This window comes from Doryrhamphus excisus, linkage group LG2 (assembly GCF_037039965.1).
Source record: "Doryrhamphus excisus strain RoL-2023G ecotype Guam linkage group LG2, RoL_Dexc_Guam_v1.1, whole genome shotgun sequence".
Classification (NCBI taxonomy): Eukaryota; Metazoa; Chordata; class Actinopteri; order Syngnathiformes; family Syngnathidae; genus Doryrhamphus; species Doryrhamphus excisus.
This window is the reverse complement of record NC_136358.1, coordinates 14,178,299-14,198,538: the sequence shown is the minus strand read 5'-3', so window position 1 is coordinate 14,198,538 and position 20,240 is coordinate 14,178,299. Positions and strand designations below refer to the sequence as shown.

Genomic DNA, 20,240 nt, shown 5'->3' with positions numbered 1-20,240 from the left:
TATATTGTATTTGTTTGCCGTCAAACTTGTTTTCATGAGTCACGTTGCTGTTACTCGTACTTCAGGGCTACCTGAAACCATATTTCTGCATATTGATGCAAATAAATATAACAACTATTTACAACTTTTAACAACTTATTAGGGGGCTGCACGGCGGTCGAGTGGTTAGTGCACAGACCTCACAGCTAGGAGACCAGGGTTCAATTCCTCCCTCGGCCATCTCTGTGCGGAGTTTGCAAGTTTTCCCCGTGCATGCGTGGGTTTTCTCCGTGTACTCCAGTTTCCTCCCACATTCCAAAAACATGCTAGGTTAATTGGCAACATGTGAGTGTGAATGGTTGTTTGTCTATATGTGCCCTGTGATTGGCTGGCGACCAGTCCAGGGTGTACCCCGCCTCTCGCCCAAACACAGTTGGGATAGGCCCCACGACCCTCATGAGGATAAGCGGTAGAAAATGAATGAATGAACAACTTATTAGTAGGCTGCATGGCCGTTGAGTGGTTAGCGCGCAGGCCTCACAGCTGGGAGACCTGAGTTCAATTCCACCCTCTGCCATCTCTGTGTAGTTTGCATGTTCTTCCGGTTTCTCCCATATTCCAAAAACATGCTAGGTTAATTGGCGACTCCAAATTGTCCATAGGTGTGAGTGTGAATGGTTGTTTGTCTATATGTGCCCTGTGATTGGCTGGCGACCAGTCCAGGGTGTACCCCGCCTCTCGCTCGAAGACAGCTGGGATAGGTAGAAAATGAATGAATGATAAACGGTAGAAAATGAATGAATGAATAAACAACTTATTAGTTTATAAGCAATAATAAGTTATTCGTTTAGAAGTAAACCTTCAAAAGGAGAAGAGAGCCGGACGTTCGAAAGTAAATATCATTCAAGTTTGCAGTAGTATTTGTCAGTTGTTGTAGTACCAGCATTTGACCGCAGAGTGGTGCTATTGGCTCGCCTCTTAGTGACGCCTACCGTGGTTTTAACATTCTTCACTCACTACCTACTGCGCATGCTCGTGTGGTGGACACTTCGATTAGATTTTCCAATCACGCTCGCGAAGGTAACGAAAATTAACAACTAAGTCGGATGCCATGTCATTTTTTTAACATAGGAAAAAGTAAGACTTGTTTACGTATTTGGTCTGGTGTCGTGAGTTTTGTGAAACAGGAACAAAAAGTTACTTTTTGGCCTCCTAACCTCGAATGTCCTTTTTAGATGACAGTTGCGTTTATGATGACTTATAGTCGGAGGTTGTATTGTATGATTATTGTTATTATATTATTATCCAGTGGCAACTTAATTCACGTTAGTGTGTCAGCTGAATTAATTAGCTCATTTGCACACCTGCTCACCAAAATGGACGTCACTTTGAGTGGTATTTAGCCACTTTTAAACTTCAGTTAGTCATATCGTTGCATTCTTATCATAACGGGAACTAATGACAATTTTTAGCTTGGTGTGGCTACTTTCTAATGCTGATGTGTTTTTGCTCTTTTACATATAAAAAGTGGATATGGTGTATGTAATAAGCTGTTTTTCTCCAACGAATTAATGAATTAGATACTTCAAATGCTGATGTTCTTCCACATTTGGCTAATATTCGACATGAAAGTGTAGATGTAAGATGATTTGACATCATATTAAAGTGTCCATATACTATTTTTATACATTTATCCTCTTCATCCATTCTCAGACTCCAGCTAGGAAGCCTTGCCATCACCAGCATGGATTATTACACGCCCCAGCCAACGCGACGCCACAACCCGGTGGACAGCATCTGCCGCAAGTTGCAGACCATTCAGTGGCGTGGTGAGCGAGAGCCATATTCCCCCTTCCAGATTCCAAAGCTCTCCTCCAGCAGCTACGACAGCCCCCAGTGTGGCCTCAGGCACAACCTGGAGGCTATCTTAAAGAAGGGCGCCCGCCGCAAAGACGAGGGTGAGCGGCGGGAGGAGGAGGGGATGCCGCGCTCCGCTCCTCCACAGAAGAGCAACATGGGTCCCTCGATCCCACCTTCCACGTTTTCCACCCCAGCATCCAATCCCCCCACGCCAGCTAACGTCACATACACCATCACCAGCACATTTGGCGAGAGGAGAAGTGCTGACGGCAGTGATGTAAAACCATTTAAAACCTGGCAGAGGTACTGCTCCACTCCCACAGGCCAGTCCAAAGACTCTCCGTACTTGACATTCACACATGGTGAACCCCAATCCGCGCAGTCAAGCAAGAGTCCTCTGCTCTCTCGTACCTTCACCCCAAGTAACAGCACCGTGTCCTACAACCTCAACTTCAGCTCCACAGACAAGGGGAACTCGACAGAGTTTGAGCTGCCCTATGCAGCTCTGGTTGTGAAAAGACTGTCACTGGAAGATGGAGGTAGGCCCAAACTGAAGCATGAAGGATGTTGTAGATGGATCCTTGCAGTCAACATATTCTTATGATGATTTAGTAGCTAGCTTAGACCTAAAGTACGGCCTTCTTACCTTCCTTCTCCAGGAGTTCTGATACTTAAAGTCTGATCACATCCTGATGAGTTTGTGCATATAATCCATCTAATACATCTTGGCTTTCTAATTCATTCATTCATTCATTCATTCATTCAGTAGAGCATGAAACTATATTGATTTCATTTGACTTTCCCTGATAAGTTGTTAAAATAAACAACATTGGAATCTCAAAGTAAGTGGTTGACTTTTTTCAGCTTTCACAAGTCTGTGTTTATTAGGTCAATACCGTTTACAGTACTTCTGTGCCTGGAGGAGGAATATGCATCATGTGCTTTCACTGTCTGCTCTTCCACCTAGGCAACACACTGGTCTCCGACAGCAAGAACATGGCAGAAATCAGCCTCATCTGTGAGGAGAATCTGCTCGACACCATCTTCCATGCGTGCGACACGCAGCGTCGAGGTAACGCCAACGCAAACTCGCACATCAACAATCGAGCAAGTCACTCAAGCTTCAGCACTGATGAGGAGTAAGGTAGTGGTATATGGTATAGTGGATTGGGTGGAGAAAACAGCTTTTGAAATGGAAATGGGGCAAACTCCAAGAGTGATGACTTGTTTTTTTTCCCCACCATATACTGTAATAATACATAAACACCTTTATTGTTTAGGTAAGGTGTATGTGTCTCACATTGTGGACTACTTGCGGTACACCACCAGTCGCAGCTCGGAGGACAGCGGGCTGGAGGAGCTCTGCAACATGCTGGACCCAGAACGCAAGGATATCTCCATCGACCTGGACACTTACCACGCTGTAATGAGGGAGTGGATTGAAGAATGCCGCAGCAACAGGCATTGATATAAAAACATCATGCTCATTTGCCTTGTTATGGTTGTATGTTTTTGTTTGATTCCTCTGTTGTACCCTAGGGAAGAACCAGCAGAAGGTGTAACCCAGGACTCCATGAAACTGAAGGACACTCTATCTGGTGGGTGCTTAAGCTCTACTCCCAGTATATACGATGTCATTTCTCATTGGTGTATTTTCTGTTCTTTGTATTGTAGCCAAGAAGTCAATGCTGCTTAACATGACCTCTGGAAGTTTGGAGGGCTATGGAGGGGATGCCTCAAGAGTTGAATTGTAAGTTCTCTCAGAAACCAGCATGTTCTCATATCCTCTCAAGGGACAGTACAATAGAAATGAAACTCCTGTATACATTAGAGTAGTCGGTGTACAATTTGGTAATGAGTATATATTTTACGGTCCTCTAAAAATAATTCAACCCACGGCCATTATTTTCTAAATAGCTGGCAACACAAGTGCATTCACCTCACAGTGAACATGTCCAAATTGTGTCCCATTTCAGTATACTCAGAAAGACATTTGTCATTTTGGATTTGTGTTTGTTGGAAAACTGCCATGTGGGCCAGTTTCCTAAAGGAATTTAATGGAATTCATATTTTTCCTGAATGAACCGCAGCGGGACACAATGGACACACTTTAGATAATTCACACTATAGAATCTGTTCTATAATTGAATAGTTTAATTTGGGGGGTGATTTGGATCACCGTGTGCATCCAGGATTTTTTTTTTTTTTTATTGAAAGAATTCTTCAATATACACATTTTTGCATATAACTCAACAAAAAATGGTCAGCACATTTGGGGGGAAAACATACAGAATACTGGTTTCATGGCCCGGAAATCTAAATCATAGATAAAACTAATATTTAAGATGTAAATCACAAGATGGGGGGGCTGAGTGGACGCCTACGCTCTCCAAGTGCTTTTCTTGTTTATTTTTGTGTGAAGAGCTTCAACACATACACGCGCGCAAACACACAAGCTCCCCCTCCACCATTTGTTTGCCTTTACAGTGAAACATCAGAGCTTGTATACTGTGTTGCCGACCTCCAGATGAGCAACCAAAAGCTCCAGGAGGAGGTAAAGAAGCTAAAACAGGTGGTGGAGGGCATGGAGGAGAGCAACCAAAAGCTGGCAGATGAGAATGTGGAGCTCCGCGACCAGGCCAGAGGGTAAGCTACGCTCGCATTCAAGTCCAAGAGCGCATGGGAGGTTTCTGCTGTTCCATGGATTTATTTTACAGTCACCAGCAGCTGGTCAGCGAAGAGAAGATGCTAAAAGAAGAAGTGGAAGAAATGAAGGCCACTCTGAGCTGCACCGAGGAAGACAGAGCTCGCGCCTCCGCACACAGCAAACACGTGGTCAGACAGACTCATCCACAACACCGCTTGCAAATACTGTCCAGTGAAACTAGGCGATAACAAAGAGACGGATAATAAAAATGAGGTGAACCGTTTGTTCTTCACAGGAGAAAGAAAACCAGGGTCTGATAGCCAATATCGCATCGCTGCAAGAGGAGGTAAATATCCCGGTCTTCTCCAGATGAGAGCATAGGCATGATTAAAAACAGCTGCCCTCTGATGCTTCCCTAGAACTTTAAGGTCACCATGGAGATGGACGAGCTTCAGAAGAGAATAGCAGAGCTGTGTGACATTAACGCTGACCTTCAGGTAGCTTTACTGACCATCCAGATTTTTCTGTCTGTGGTACATTTCCGTTGCTTTTCTTTTTTTATTATAGTGATTTGTAATATGGGGTGTGACATTCTTGTCTTCAGGTGCAGATTCACTCTTTTGATGCGGTCATCTGTGAAAAGGAAGTTCGAATACAAGAGGTCATTGTCATTCATGTATTTACATCTTACTTTTGCTGTTTTTTTTTTTTAATAGAACTGCCAAATATTGTCCATTTCATTTTCATCCATGTTTTTTTTGCCTTTTCCAGAAGAGCAGCCAGATAGCTGAGCTTAAGGCAGCAGTGGAAGAATATTCCTCCCTCACAGAGGTCAGTCTTCATACTTACAATCTATAAAATAAAACGCAATGCTTTTTTTTAAGGCTCAACCAACCAAATTAATACAAAATATGCGTACAATGTAAGACAACCGTACTTCCATACATTTGAAGCAGTGGTGAAACATGCGGCAACAGCTAAAAGCACAATGCTACTTGATCTTTTATTTTATATAATCTTATATCTAAGGCGCTTTCTCTTTTTGAACGTGCTGGGATGGTGGAGCTGCATAAGCAAGGCATCTCGCAGCGTGCCATTGTTGCCGAGGTTGGATGCAGTAAGACAGTCATTCTACATTTTTGGAAAAATCCTGAGTAGATCCTGAGTAGCTGGGTTCTTCAGCAGGACGATGCTGGCTTGACCAAGGACTTCTTCATGGAGAATAGCATTACTCTTTTTGGACCATCCAGTGTGTTCCCCTGATTTAAATCCCATAGAGAACATTTGGGGATGGATGGCAAGGGAAGTTTATAAAAATGGCCATCAGTTAAAAGCTGAATGCTAAAAGTAGCCACGATACACCCAGTCTAATGTAAATGTAATTATAGGTAGTTGTCGCGAGTTTAATGTTGAGTTATCTGTATTTGGCAAGGTGGCCTTTGCTGGCTGACGGTGAAAATGTCTCATGCTCAGCTCAGGTTCCCCAAATGTTCTACAATGGTCTACATCCAGCGTGTGGGTCATTGTTCTAGAATAATGTCATGCCATGGATTCTTGTGTTGCTTCTTGTTTTAATGTAGATGCTGAGGGCGGACAAGAGCAAACTGGAGAACCAGATGCAGATGATTCATCCAGACCTTGCTGGGTAGGTGAACAAAGAATCGTGTGGTTTAGAAGTTTTATGAACATCTTCACATTTTCCATTTGTGTGCATGACTCCCATCGCAGTGCAGGAGTGTCTCTTTCGGTAGCCTACAGGTTGAACCAGAGCTCTTCCGGGTCCCTGCAGACGGAACTGGCCCTTGCTCAGTCGCCACTGGAGGTCAGCACTTCACTTGTGCTTGCATTTTGACATGGGCACTATAAATGCACGTTTTTTTCCCCTCTAGTTTGTCCATGGGGTTGATCATTTATCCACAAGTGTGAGCTTTGCCTCGCCACTGGATGAGACGCTGGACAGGGAGGTGCTACTGATGATGAATGGACCCAGCCCTGAGCACATGGCATTGGAGTTCAAGAAACTACTTGGCAGACTGGTAATGAAGTGAAATGAAGCGTGTGGAGCTTCAGGGCACGTCCATATAAACACATGCAACATGTTGCCTTTTCTGTGCCCTTCCAGAAGACAGATTTCAGGAAAGACGGCAGCACTGTTCTGTCCTCACTGAAAGCCCAACTGGATGGCCACTCACAGCCAGAGGGCGACACAGACGCCAGTCTTGAGGTGTGAAATCATCAACAATCAATGCGTTATCATAATGACTATTTATTGCAACCTTGCCGCTTGTGTGTGTGTGCTCGTGTCGGCCACCTTTTCGCGTAATTTGTCATGGAAATTCGGCATTTTTGTCCACCTGTTGCATGTTTTTCGCTCATATTTCTCTCTTTCCCACACACTATCGCTTATATAACTCTCTGTGCTGTTTATTCGGTGTGTCGTAGCGTGAACACAACGCACTCCCCTTCTCGCTCACTCTGACTATCCTATCGCTCGCCCCTTCCGTCCCTCCTCCAGCTTTGTTGCATTCATTAGGCACGTAAGGCAGTAAACACACAAATGAGATGGACATCATTAGTTCAGTGCTTGCTCATCAGCTGACTACCATGGAAATTCTCTAACAGTTAGCATTTAGCATTCCACCTGAGTGAGAGACTTGACCCCCTTTTGGCCTTGACTTCATACAGGCAGTGCAGGCCGAGCTGGACGCAAGACGGGAAGACTGGGCCCTCAGCCTGGACCAGCTTGCTCAGTACACTGACTCAATAGAGAAGGAGCTGATCAAAATGGCCAGTAATATGAGGAGGTCCCGCACTGAGATCCTGCACCTTTCCATCAGGTAACTTTTTGCTTTCCAAGTAGAGATCATTGTAGCGTTACTTCGGTGCCTTTCTTAAATGTCGTGCCTCTTGTGTCGTCACTGACCACCGCTAAACAGGGGAAGGACTTGTCAGTGCTCCTAACTGTAAGCGGCTCTAAGAGCCTGCCTCAATAGGTTTGGGCCAAGGCCAATCCTGGACTACAGTAATACTGTGTTTGGATAAGTTATCTTTGTGTGTGTGTGTGTGTGTGTGTGTGTGTTTGCTTATGCCTCATGTACTGGAGACGTACATTTCCAATTTGAGACAAAAAAGTGAAAGTCCTTAATATAGATGTAAGACCTTTACACGGTAAGTCAGAAGTGGTGTGTGTGTGTGTGTGTGTGTGTGTGCGTGGCTATATAACAGTCACAGTGGCTCTGTAGCAGCCCAGAGAGAGAGGGAGAGGGTCAGGGTGGTGCTATATTAGGAAGGGCTTATTCCTCATCCCTCAATGCTTGATTGTACATTTGAGGTATGCTATGAAGTTTAGATTGGGTGACAAGATTAATACGCAGTGTGCCATCTGAAATCAAAAGCTGTAACAAGCTACACTGGGCCGGTTGGAGAACTGGCGCTGGTCACCCTGGGAAACAAAATGGGACACTGCATGGGCCTGCGGATTGGGTACAGTATGTCCACTGTACTGCTTTCTAGGACTTCTATCACTTTGTTTGGACACTTTAGAACAGTTGGACATGGTTCTGGTGTTGTCTCTTCATTATAATCCTGTGGTTTTATTCATGCAGGGTGCAGGAGCAGGAGAACCAGAAGCGACAGCTTTGTGAGGAGCTAGATCAACTCAAGACCACCCAAGATAGCAGAGAGGCCTCATGTCAAACACCTGCACCAGAGGAAGAGGTCGGTTTGCGATGGACCTGAATTCATGTCGAGAGCAGGTTTTAATTTGTTGTGTATGTGTAGGATCGTATCACATTTTGTTGGCTGCTTTAATACTTGATAGCATCACGTTCAGAATATTATCATTGCTATCTACTGATGTAGTGTTCATTTTCCACTAAAGAACAGTGGCATGGCTTATGAGTTGGCGTCTGAAGTGTGCACAACTTCAGATGCAGCCATACACCCACACACTCGTCTCTCAAATTGCACTGGTGTTTGCACCAACCAGTACACTACATTATTTCATTTAGTTTGGGTTTTATCATCATTTATGAGCTTATTTTTATTTTACTTCGATCATGTTTGGTAAAATGTGTCATTGTAATGGGCTGTATCTTGTCTTGTATGTCCTTAATAAGCCTGGAGAAGACCTGGAATGGGATGAGGAATACGCCCTTCAAGATTTCCTGAAAAGCGAAATGGCAGGAAGCAACTGTCAAGCTCAGGACGAACCGAAGGAGAGCAAAGCTGATGAGCCAGTGGGCAAGGTGGCAGAGCGAGGCAAAGAGGAGGACGGAGAGGAGAAGTGGATGGTGGTGGACCGCACGGGTGACGGAGAAGTGAGGGACACGTCCACTCCTGTGTCTGCCATTCCGTGTCCATTGGACGCAACTCAAGGTGAGGGAGGACACAGAAGATGTCAACCGTGGCAAAGCAAAAATGCTCTTTTTTTTTTTATCATAAAAATATGGAGTTTGAGAAAATTCAGAAATATTTTCAAGTGTTTTATATTTAACCCATAATGTCTACTAGAGCATCCTATCTGTAATGCAACCAACTAGTAAGTAAGAAATTGGGCTGAAAACCCCAGCCAGTGACTATAGTTAACTTTGTGTCTTTGTGTGTGTGAGTGTAGGGCTTGGGTTATTCCCCTGTAATCCATGACAGTCAAAGGACACGCAGCCAGCCTTGAAGCACCGCTACGTTCCCATCCACGCACACAAGAAGACCCCTACCTTCTATGGTGGTTCGATTCTAAAAGCTGTGTGTTTGGGGGAGAACGTGTGTGTCAGACTTCCTTCCTCAAGGCCCTTCTATGGCCAGGTGTAAGAGTGATCTGAGGCCATGGAGCGAGCAGTAATCCCCCATTCCTCGCCTGCATGAGTGGCTGGCAGGCAGGGAGACAAAAAAAAAAAAAAGTGCACGAATGCGGCCACTAATGCCACTTTGGCTGTCTGATTTTAACCCCTCTGCCCCTCCTGCAGGACACTTCTGTTTACTATACACAGTTTGACCTTTTATGGCACAAGGCGGGGTTGCTTTATTGGAGGGCCGGAGAACTTCTACAAATGTTCAATTACTTATATGCTGTCATTTTATTTTCTTCCCCTCTCTGTGTTACATAGGAGATTCAGCCTGCACTCAGTCAGAGCCAGAGGTGAAACATCATTGTTTGCAGGTAAAATTCATTCTGATATCATTTTCAGCAACAAAACTTATACTTCACACTTTGTGTCTGCGTAAGCTAACTCTTCTACTCTTGAAGTAGTGCAAACAAAAGGCTGAACACTGGGGAAAAAAATGCAACCCTACTGTGTTGCCTGTGCTATTATTTTTCCAGACAAACGGTGCTGTTATTAAACCCTGAAAGTTTGACCTTGAAATTTCTCACACTCTACAAAGCGTCCACTTGGCTGAATTACCACCAAATTTGGTACACAGCTTTAGGGGACTGGAAATATGGTTTAAATATTGTTTAAAAACGTTGCCGCCATCAATCAAAATGTCTTTGTAGGGGCACACAATAACCAATTGATTGATTGTGAAACTAAGCATATCTGATTTATATTATATAAAATTTTGATACTGAAATGGAATACCACAGACAATGCATAACAAATGGTTTGGTCCCAAATTACTAATAGTGTCTAAATAAGATGCCACAATCTTTTCAAATCATAATTATGCAAATTGATGAAAGTCTTGTGTACGAAACACACTTGCATACAGTGCGACAGTGACTTGACGCTCATCACAGCAGTTATTCACCCAGCAAGCTGTCTGCTAGCTTCATTCAAGCGTTTCCTATTCTGGAGTGAGCTTGTAGGTTCCTATATGACTAATGCACATTGCATATTTCAACTTTTCACCCCCCCGCCCCCTTTTTTTCTAAACATGTAGCATTTCTGTGGTTTTTCAGGACGAGGCAGCAGCACCGTCAGACGCCCACTCACAAGCTGTCAGCCCCAAGCAACGAGAGGCGGATGCCCTGCCCGATCCATCCCACTCAGAGAACTGTAGTAAGACCGCCACCTCCTACTCTCTCTTTCTTGCGCTCTCTATTCAATCTCTATGCAGATCATCATCTACTGTATGTGCTTATAGTCCACCGTGCATCTTTACAAGTTAACCAAAGAATGAGTCATTTCCTGACTCACTTGGTACTCTCCCCGTTTCTGTAGAAAATAAAAAAATCAAGGTCTTTGAGTCCAGTATTGTGTGCCCAGATGCAGAAACACAAGAGCCTGCATTGTCTCAGTCTGAAGACGCAGCCCAGCATGTGAGCACCTCACCTGATCAGGATCCAGCTGTTCTACCTGCCAACGGCGCATCACATGTACCAGATGAGGTTACTCCACACAGTGCTAGGTGAAGTAAAAAATCAAATAAAAATCATTCCTAAAGTTAAGATTGTTGAATTGAATCTCATCACTGCCACTCAAGCACCAGTCATCATGTTTATACCATCATTTCCCTATGACGTGCTCCACATTTGCTAGTCAAAGGTTGTTTTCCTGTGTGTGGGAGGCAAGCACAGGCTAAACAGTGCTTTTGCAAAGCATCAGTCCGTCCAACGACAATGAAACAAAAGCTGTTCCTCATCAGAATGTGGATAGAAAATAAGAGGGGAGAGTAAAAACTGAAAATTCCTAACGTTCCTCTTGTCTGCAGCATCCAGCTGACTGGAGAGGACCACACGGGGGAGGAGAAAGAGGACATGAGCTGTGCAAAGGTCAGTGGCACTAAAGGAAATGTTTGAATTTGAAAGGGTACATCTTCGTCTATTCTCCACAGCACACCACTTCCTCTATTCTGATTGCTCTCTCCTACTCTACAGGTTTGGATGTGTGCTTGCTGTGTTACGGGGGGGGGGTTGAGTTGACCGATGTCATTTGACTGATGCCTGACACCTGTACAATGAGTGCTCGGTTTACATTGTTAGGTCAGTGCTTCTCAAATAGTGAGGCAGACTCTTGAATACGCTTGCATGCCTCACAGCACTTCTTTTTGTAGGTAATAACTAGGACAAGGTGTCAGTGCTGATGTCAAAGGGCTGCCGGTAATTATTTGCTGTCCATCGATATCCATCTATCCTCGCGAGGGTCGTGGGCATGCGGGAGCCTATCCCAGCTGTCTGTAGGTGAGAGGCGGGGTACACCCAGGACTGGTCTCCAGCCAATCACAGGGCACATATAGACAAACAACCATTCACACTCACATGGACAATTTGGGGTCGCCAATTAACCTAGCATGTTTTTGGAATGTGGGAGGAAACCGGAGTACCTGGAGAAAACCCACGCATGCACAGGGAGAACATGCAAACTCCGCTCCAGAGAGGGGAATCGAACCTGTGTGTTCTAGTTGTGTGGCCTGCATGCTAACCACTCTACACTGTGCAGCCCTTAGCTGGTATCGTTATTGAAAAAAAAATGAAGCTGTGCTCCTTCGCCACTTACCTTGTTATTTTGGACATTTACAGTACTGTGTGTATGCCATTACACAACATCCTATTGCTACACACTCACCTTGCTCCATCGTGCGAATGTTCACACAAGTGTGTATGCAGGAAGTCCACCTCCACCACTTAGCACTGTGCCAGTGTAAGAGAGCTCTTTTAGCACCCTCACACACGCACAGCTGCAGGGCGCTTTATGAAACTGCACCTTATATAAGAAATCCTCCAAATCTGTCTTTTTCACACACTGTGCAGCTCAGAAAGCGTTTCTCTGTCATGGGACAGGTATGTAAACGGTCGGTTGCAAGAGATCCGTCCTTTTGCTTAGCCTTTGTAACTTTTCTAGAGCCTGATCCTGGACCAGTCGACACAGAGGACAGCAGCGGAGGACATGTAAGTAACTTACCATGAGCAGTCCCGATATTCTGCATCTTATTACTGATATGAGAGATAACGCTGTAACACTGTTTTTCAGAACGAGCCTGCTTCCTGTGGTGGTTGAAGAAGAGGAGAGCATGCAGGAGAGTACCACGGTAGCTCCAAGTGAAGTGGCCAGCACGGCAGGTAGGATGCAGAAAGTCTCAAAAGAGACGTTTGTTTACAGATTTTCACACATGCATGCAAGTTTTAACACCCCCGCACACACACACCCCTCTTCGTCAAGGGACAGAGCAGCCCGCCAGTGTCGGCGCAACCACCCTAACTGACGCAAGCTTGACACAGACCAGCCAATCGGAGAGCAGCGTGGTCAGCATGACCTCTGATCAATTGGAAGGCAAAAAGGACTCCCTCTCCCCTAATGGGAAGAATAAGAAGCAACTGGTAAGACCTGCCCTGGTTAGCTTTTTTTTTTATTTTAATTTTTTTATTGATGTTGACAAAAAGATAATGTGACCTAAATGAGTTAATTCGGCATCACCTTGAAGAACTTTATACTGACATGGCATGGTTATTGTGATGGATGGAGCAAGGTGGATTTCATCATTCAACATGACATTGCAACTTGAATAGAGAGCCTGTCTTTCCAGCTTTGTGGGTGGATGGGTGTGGATGATGCTGAGTGGAAGAGAGAAAGATCATTTTCAGGTTAGACTCCAGCGGATTTCAATCCACACCGTACTAGTCCATCATGAAAAAAAAATGCAGTGAAGGACATGAGAGGGAATAAATAAGGATATAACACAATGGAGAACAATTTGGAGGAAGGAACAACATCAAAAAGAGAGGCACATCAGAAGGCACTGATGTTTAACTCATACCTGCAGGAGCCGTCATGTGGCATGGACAATAAGGAAGCCCAAAAGGTGGGGGAGAGCAAAACCGGGACACCTGCAGCCTCTGAAAAGGAATGTATGTGTCATATTAAGTGTTGTTGTACATTCAAGATAAAAATGTTTGGTCAGGAAATGATCTCTTTACTGTGTAGCTGAGGCTTCAACAATCTCTGACCACGGTGGCCCATACAGAGAGGACAACAACAGGTGAGACCAATGCTTTCCATTAACGCACTTACCTGCACTTAGTCTTGTGAATGCATGTGTGCATTTGCACTGAGGAGGACAGCCCAATGCAGTGCATTGTTAGAACTCAAAACTGGGAAAATGCCATTTGCCAGCCTCTGTGGACACCATCTTTTTACATCGTGGGAGGGGAGGGGTTTGGGTCAAAATTTGCATACTCTGGAACTACAGAATGTACTTATTGAAGTTTGGGGTTAGGTAAGCCCTATAACCCAGACAAGCGCATCCATGTCTGTTCATGTAAACGTGTGTAGCATGTACTAATATTGTCCTTCTCTGCAGCCTTTCTCCCAATGACAAAGAGATTGAGGTGTGTTTTGACATTTTTAATATTTAATATTTTCGTAATGTGATACAGTATCATGGGCAATCATACCATTTCTGTGTCCTCTTTTCAGACCAAGTTCCAGCGTCTAGCTTTGGGTTTCAAGTGTGACATGTTTACCCTTGAAAAGAGGCTGCGCCTGGAAGAGAGGTCACGTGACCTGGCTGAGGAGAATGTTCGCAGGGAGGTGTCCAGCTGCCAGGGCTTGCTGCAGGTGTGTTGTTTGTGTAAGCTCATTTAAGGGCAGTGGTTCTCAACTGGTTTTCCTGGGGGGCCCACCATCACCCCAATTAGCGCACATTTTTAAACTCAAACTTGAGCCGCAGTAGTGAGACGCTGTCGCTATGGCGTGCTCTTCTCCAGCGGATATCTGCAGCTGTGTGTCGGATGGACTGAACGTTAAGTCCCCATTTGATGTCCTTGGTTGACAGTCGACCATGAACATTCCACACACCCCTTGGCAGACAAGAATGCCAGGTGCATTCATTTTTTTTTTTTTTTTTTTTTTTTTTTTTTTAATTTTGTCCCGTCCAGCCATTGGGGCAGATAGTATTGTTGATCTAAATGCCCTTACATGCTAGACAGATTTGCTCTGTGTCAGGAAAGGTGTTGGCTACAACTTCCCTGTACCATGAAATTTTATTTGCCGTTATTTGATGTTTTTGTTATGCCATTTGGAGCGACTGGACCGGAGCAAGAAGAAGAACAGAAAAGAAGAGGAGAGAAGAGAAAGGTGGGGTCGGGGGGGGGCAGTAGAGGGAGAGACAAAAACAGCAGCAACAAGAATTCCCAAAACAACAACAGTGACAAACAGAACAGTTAAATGTCAATGATGGCTAAGGGTCACACTGGAGATGATATCAGTGAAATGAAACAGTCCAACTTACCAGTAGCAATAGTAACGGTGAAGACATGACCCATGATAGTAAACACAATTGGAACCATACGGTTACAGTAATTAAAATCTCACTGCTTGACAACATTATTACTGTAATAATAGCATACAAATACTATATAAACATCAGGGATAAGATAGTAGATTGTATAGAGAAGCACCCATGTGCTGTGAGTGCCCATATGGAGGTGTGTTGTGTATGTGAATGCGAGTGTGTGAATGTGTAATTGTCACTGAGAATGACAAAAGGAGAGAGACTGCCTTCTACCACCCAGCAAACCCCGCCCCGCGCAGCCAGGTCAAGCCCCCACCGCCAGAGATCCTCCGGCCCCGTGGGTGCGGGCAAAGCCAGGGCCGACTCCCCAAGACCCGCCCCCAAAGCAACTCCCCGAAGAGACCAGCAAGAGGCCATGGAGGAGCAATCCCAACCGGCAACAGGGCGCCAGCAGGCCGGAGGAGAGCCGCACCCCCGAGACCAGCGGGAGACCATACCCCACTAGGGCAGAAGGGCATCGAAGGCCACACACCCGTGGGCACAGGGGCGCCCCCGCCGGCCGGAAGGGAGCCCGTCCACGGCCGGAGGCACCGCCTCCCGCCCCCCACACACCCCCAGGAAGCAGAACCAGGCCCGCCCCAGGCAACCCCAGGCCTGACCACCGACATAGGACCGCCCAGGCCAGGACAGAAGAGGCCCGGGCACACTGCCCCATGGAGGACCGGGCGGTAGAGATGGACAGGTGCATTCAAAGACATTGGGTGATGAATTACTTTATAAAGTGAGCCACCACTTGAGAATCATTTCTTACGGGTGTTAAGCTGAATCTTGGTATATACTTTGAGGGGCGGACAAGCACATGTTTGTAAAATGTGAGTAACATTGGTTGAAAAACATGGCCGCCATCAACCAAAACGTTTTAAGCAATCATTGGCCATTTGTGTGACGGTTATAAAATGTTGGGAATGTCCCCATAGGGAGCGCCACATGGAGCTATTACAGTCATTCCCTAATTCTTGCAGGCTCTTATTCCTTTATGTGAGGATGATAATCAGTCAATGGAGATCATCCACAGGCTCCAGAAGAACCTGGATATCCTCATCCAGTCTATGACTCGCGTGTCCAGTCGCTCTGAGATGCTTGGAGCCATTCATCAGGTATGGGGAAACTGCTAAAAGGTTTCTGGGTTTTTTTTGTTTTGTTTTTCAAATCTGTGTATTGTCATCGCCAGGAGAATCGCATTGGCAAGGCTGTGGAGGTGATGATTCAGCACGTAGAGAACCTGAGGAGGGTGTACACCAAGGAGCACGCAGAGCTGTTGGAGCTCCGAGAAACACTCATGCAGAACGAGAGGTCGTTTGGCTCGCACACAGAAAGAGGTGGGCTTATCCGCATGCGTTTTGAAAATGGAAAAAGGCTGTGAGCTGACAGGGCGTCCTTGCAGATGAGTTCCGTGGCAAGAAGCCGTCAACGTCACAATACTACAAGGTCAGGTATCACACATGGTCTCATTGTTTGAAAGTATGTTCTGGATGTGATTGTGACATTGTCTGTATTTTTGGATCCCAGCAGTCAACCCGGCGGGTTAGCATAGCAGCAATACCTCGCTCTGGTGGAGTCAACATGCACTATGATATGGTGAGGATGCTGGCATTGCTTTGCTTACTACTAAAGATCCCATACAGCCTCTGTTCCCAAAGTGGGGTACACAGATTGAAAACATTTAAAACTGCTTGACTAAATTACCGTCAAACACTGAGATTTACATAATGTGCTCGAACACCTCATGTGAACAGCCAGAGCGCAGGTAGTAGCTAAGTACAGTGCAGAAGAAAGGTTACAGCATGAAGTTGTTCATTGTTCTGTGTGCTTTACATGAACAAATAAGTTTGATGATGATGTGGTGCATTCACAGTTGTTAGGATATTATGTGCTAAATTGGGTTGGTCTTTGTATGTGTTGCTGTGACTAATTAGGGTGCTTTGGATGCGGTGACTTACAAATTTTGTATGTGAAAGTAAAGCTATGCTTTCACGTATGTGTCTTCTTCGGGTGTTGTGGCCGCTTTGTTCAGCGGTCCTTGAACACGCCATGTGTATGACTTTCTCCGACGCTGCACAGCCAGACATGTATTTTCTATTCTTCATTTCATCTCATCCGTGTTCACAAATGTTAATGCTGTGTGTAAATGGACAGATAATGTTGATAATGTTCGCTCTGTGCTGCTGCATTTCTGCTCGGTGCATAATTCTGTGTTCACATTATGACATACCATGTTGTTGCACACAAAGCACAGCAAGAGAGCATAAAGATCACAGTGCACCCTATCTTACCACAGCTTGTCACGTGTAATATATAATTCATGATCATAATCATTCATCATATAAATAAATTCACCAATGATTCTGAAACCCGCTGTTTTAAAGATAGTGAAGATGATAGTAAAGAAGTGTGCAGGAGTATTTCAACAATTTCCTGACTCAACAATTTAGTCTTCACAATCGTGTATTGGTAGCGTCTTGCCCCAAAAGCAGCTTTAAGTCTGATGAGCTGCGTTTATTAATGACGTCCTCCTCAAAACCAACCATCTCAGTGCCTCTTACGAAGACGATACAATTTGTCATGTTCAGTGACCCATGTGACTATAATGTAATTGACGTAAAAAGTCAATTTTGCATCATAGGGAACCTTCACTGACTAGCACTTGTTTCTTTCGGCTTAATGTGTCTCATGGGTGCAATGGGTGGTTTAATGCTTCCATCTCCTGAAAATGTACTTTCCCTCTCTATAGACCAAACAACAGGATGGTGCAGACAGTGAGGCAGAAAGACTGACAAGGAGATCTCCATGGTAAGTGTCCAAGTGTGCGTGTGGTCCTTGAACTGTCATTATGTCTCCCAAGTGAAGGGAACACTGTAAATTGCTTCTGTCGAACGCACCATTATTGTAGCTTTTGAGAGGTTTGCTACCTACCATAACAAGGGTTGTTTTTTTAATTGTGCCCCCCCCCTGTTGACAATGGTGGTTTTCAGGAATGTGGCAGGAAAGAACATGGCACGCCCCCCACTTAAACGCTTTGTTAGCTCTGCCGCCTGGGTTGACACTGAAGAGCCCTCTGTCATGATGAAGGGGTAAGAAATGCCAGGGGAGAGCGTTGCACCGTGGGCTGTTATGAAAAAGATGGCTGCATAAATTAGGATTGAAAAGGTCTCCTTTTATGCGACATCATCATGGCATCATAAAAATCATTTAACTCGCTCTTTACTTTAGAGAGAAGAGTTATGTTTTCATGGCAAATGGCATCTACTTCCTTCGGGTGTTAAATCGTCCTTCGCTTTGTAAAATAGTATTCTTTGCTACACATTTTTTTTTTTTTTTTTTTTTTTGGTCCTGTCCAGCCATTGGGTCAGATAGTATTAGTGATATAAATGCCCTTACATGCTAAACAGATTTGCTCTGCCAGGAAAAAGTGTAAGCTACATCTTCCCTGTTATACAGAGTATTATTTGATGTTTTGTTGTTCTACAAATTTGGAGCGGCCGGAGCAGGAGGGGATGGAAAAGAAGAAAAAACAGGGGAGTGCAGGGACTAAAGGGGTATAAAGATCCAAACAGCAGCAACAACAATTGCAAGGACTATAACAGAAACTTATGTATATGTATAATATAATATGGGACCTTTAGGCATGAGCTTAGACTGTAAAATAGTGATGCAGCTATCTTTCATGCATTCAGCCGCACAGTAAGCGTGACCAGAAGTCCTGTGTTGCATGTTTTTGTCATAAGAAACACTATATACTATACTGCAATGATAGAATGAGAAAATGTTTGCGATCGTGAGGGACATAAAACGTGTCTGCTTGGTAAACGTACATGCATGTGTCCACACTAATTTGTCCGCATTAATTTGCAATCTAGCAATGCTTTGTACATCAATCCGTGTCGTTTGTGTCAATGCCCTGACCCCCACACGTGCCCACAGGACGACGCGCAACAACTCTGACGCCCAGTCGGTGGACGAACAGGAGGAGCCGGTGGCAGAGAGGAGGAGGTCCAGTCTCAGTGAGCTGGGCAGCAAACTCACCTCCCTCATTCTGCCGCTCAAGACGTTAGTCCATCTCCATACGCACATCTCTGGCCGCACCAGTTTATCATTGAGTTTGTCAGATAGAAATGGCGTAAGACATGACTTCTTTCAACGTGATGCAACGTCTGTGATGCGTTCAGGGCTTCACTGAGCTTTTTCTGCTTACTTTGTTGGAGTTGATCATACGACGCCATCTTCAGCTTATGCATGGATTTCTTTGTATGGGTTTTCTGACATTCACTAACATCTGATGATTTTCTGTCCCTTGCAAATTAATATTTTCTGAATGTTCCCTTTCCTTCCACATCCTTCAGGAGTCAGGATGAGCTCTTTGTCATGCTGTAAGTGCATAGGGAAGTGGACTGCAATGCATGCAAACATCTGTGTGGCATTTCCAAGAAGGCTTCATTCTGCTGCCTGTTGGTTATGCTGATGACTCCATGTGTCTTTATGTCTAATTGTTTGTCATTCAAGCAAGCGCTCACTGTCTCAATCCATCATCCCAATTAGCACGGAACTGTGCCGTGTATTTATTTCTCTGCTTGACTTTGTTTCCATACAGTCCAAGCTGTTCCTCCAGCCCGGCATCTTCTGACCCAGGCCTGTCCCAGTCCCTGTCTCATACTTTGACTTCCTCCCGGGTGGCGACAGCGGCCGCAGTGGCGCGGGGCGGCAGGGGGCTCTGGCTTTGGTTGGCGATGGTGCTGGTGCTCGCAGGTTAGCTCCTTTTTGATAGTTGTAAGGCTCGCCAGTTGATGGTACTGCATCATCATTTCCTCATCACTAGGTCTCCTGGCGTTGTTGGCCAGTCTGGTGATGCAGCCAGCAGTAGATGCAGCCCCTGTGGCCACCGGGGACTCCTGGATGACCATCCAGCAGCTTCTGTGGCCTTACACTGGCCTGCAGCATAACGGACAGCCCCCAGTCTAACCCCTTTTGGATCGGGGAGTGGATGGTGCTATGACTGTCAGCCTTCTGCGTAGATTTGTCCGTGCCACACGGAGAAAAGACTGTTGGTGGTGCCTGAAGATATCTAAATGGTATCAGTCGGGCTTCTGGGCCTGGTTGACCCAAATGGAGGATTTTGTCCATCACGTTTGTGGAGGACATTTGATGGTTGCTCGGCATCCTTCACAATATAATGCAGTTTTCACTCAGTATTTACCCGCTTCTTAGAACCACCGTCCTTAAAACGACTTCAGAGCATTGTCGGATTTTAGTGCATCCACTCAACCTTATGTGCCACACAACGGCTTCTTAACCTATGTCCTTTTTATAACTTTTTAAGCAGATAAACACTGGTAATAAAATATTTTATGTTTTTAAATGTGTATTTATAACTTACTTTTGGAGTGGGTGATATGTGAATTTGATTTTATTATTGTCTTAGCACCAAAGGTTGTTATTTTTTTTTGTTTTTTGCTGTGGTTGTCACAACTTCATACACTTTTATATGTTGCCAATAATATGCGTTGCATAAATAAAGGAGTTGATTCTA

The 20,240-nt window shown here is 45.0% G+C and overlaps 1 protein-coding gene across 2 annotated transcripts in view; it reads left to right on the top strand.

Annotated features, from left to right (window-relative positions):
- The window catches only part of lrmp (lymphoid-restricted membrane protein), a 20,815-nt gene extending 575 nt beyond the window's left edge, over positions 1–20,240 (top strand). Inside the window, exons 2-40 of one of the 2 annotated variants that reach the window (XM_078798494.1) lie at positions 1,693–2,378; positions 2,807–2,911; positions 3,120–3,300; positions 3,379–3,437; positions 3,514–3,589; positions 4,327–4,485; positions 4,557–4,674; positions 4,782–4,832; positions 4,906–4,983; positions 5,091–5,147; positions 5,258–5,317; positions 6,067–6,131; positions 6,215–6,308; positions 6,376–6,522; positions 6,609–6,710; positions 7,172–7,323; positions 8,092–8,203; positions 8,605–8,863; positions 9,592–9,644; positions 10,386–10,485; positions 10,693–10,834; positions 11,138–11,198; positions 12,268–12,314; positions 12,397–12,485; positions 12,586–12,743; positions 13,187–13,271; positions 13,348–13,402; positions 13,724–13,751; positions 13,840–13,980; positions 15,679–15,813; positions 15,888–16,035; positions 16,101–16,144; positions 16,229–16,294; positions 17,448–17,506; positions 17,689–17,787; positions 18,638–18,763; positions 19,057–19,083; positions 19,305–19,459; positions 19,530–20,240. In XM_078798494.1, the coding sequence (XP_078654620.1) occupies positions 1,724–2,378; positions 2,807–2,911; positions 3,120–3,300; positions 3,379–3,437; positions 3,514–3,589; positions 4,327–4,485; positions 4,557–4,674; positions 4,782–4,832; positions 4,906–4,983; positions 5,091–5,147; positions 5,258–5,317; positions 6,067–6,131; positions 6,215–6,308; positions 6,376–6,522; positions 6,609–6,710; positions 7,172–7,323; positions 8,092–8,203; positions 8,605–8,863; positions 9,592–9,644; positions 10,386–10,485; positions 10,693–10,834; positions 11,138–11,198; positions 12,268–12,314; positions 12,397–12,485; positions 12,586–12,743; positions 13,187–13,271; positions 13,348–13,402; positions 13,724–13,751; positions 13,840–13,980; positions 15,679–15,813; positions 15,888–16,035; positions 16,101–16,144; positions 16,229–16,294; positions 17,448–17,506; positions 17,689–17,787; positions 18,638–18,763; positions 19,057–19,083; positions 19,305–19,459; positions 19,530–19,672 (4,491 nt within the window). In that variant the 5' untranslated portion in view covers positions 1,693–1,723 and the 3' untranslated portion in view covers positions 19,673–20,240. Of the gene's footprint in view, positions 1–1,692; positions 2,379–2,806; positions 2,912–3,119; positions 3,301–3,378; positions 3,438–3,513; positions 3,590–4,326; positions 4,486–4,556; positions 4,675–4,781; positions 4,833–4,905; positions 4,984–5,090; positions 5,148–5,257; positions 5,318–6,066; positions 6,132–6,214; positions 6,309–6,375; positions 6,523–6,608; positions 6,711–7,171; positions 7,324–8,091; positions 8,204–8,604; positions 8,864–9,591; positions 9,645–10,385; positions 10,486–10,692; positions 10,835–11,137; positions 11,199–12,267; positions 12,315–12,396; positions 12,486–12,585; positions 12,744–13,186; positions 13,272–13,347; positions 13,403–13,723; positions 13,752–13,839; positions 13,981–15,678; positions 15,814–15,887; positions 16,036–16,100; positions 16,145–16,225; positions 16,295–17,447; positions 17,507–17,688; positions 17,788–18,637; positions 18,764–19,056; positions 19,084–19,304; positions 19,460–19,529 lie in introns of both variants that reach the window. The other variant, XM_058077345.2, reaches the window with a different exon arrangement.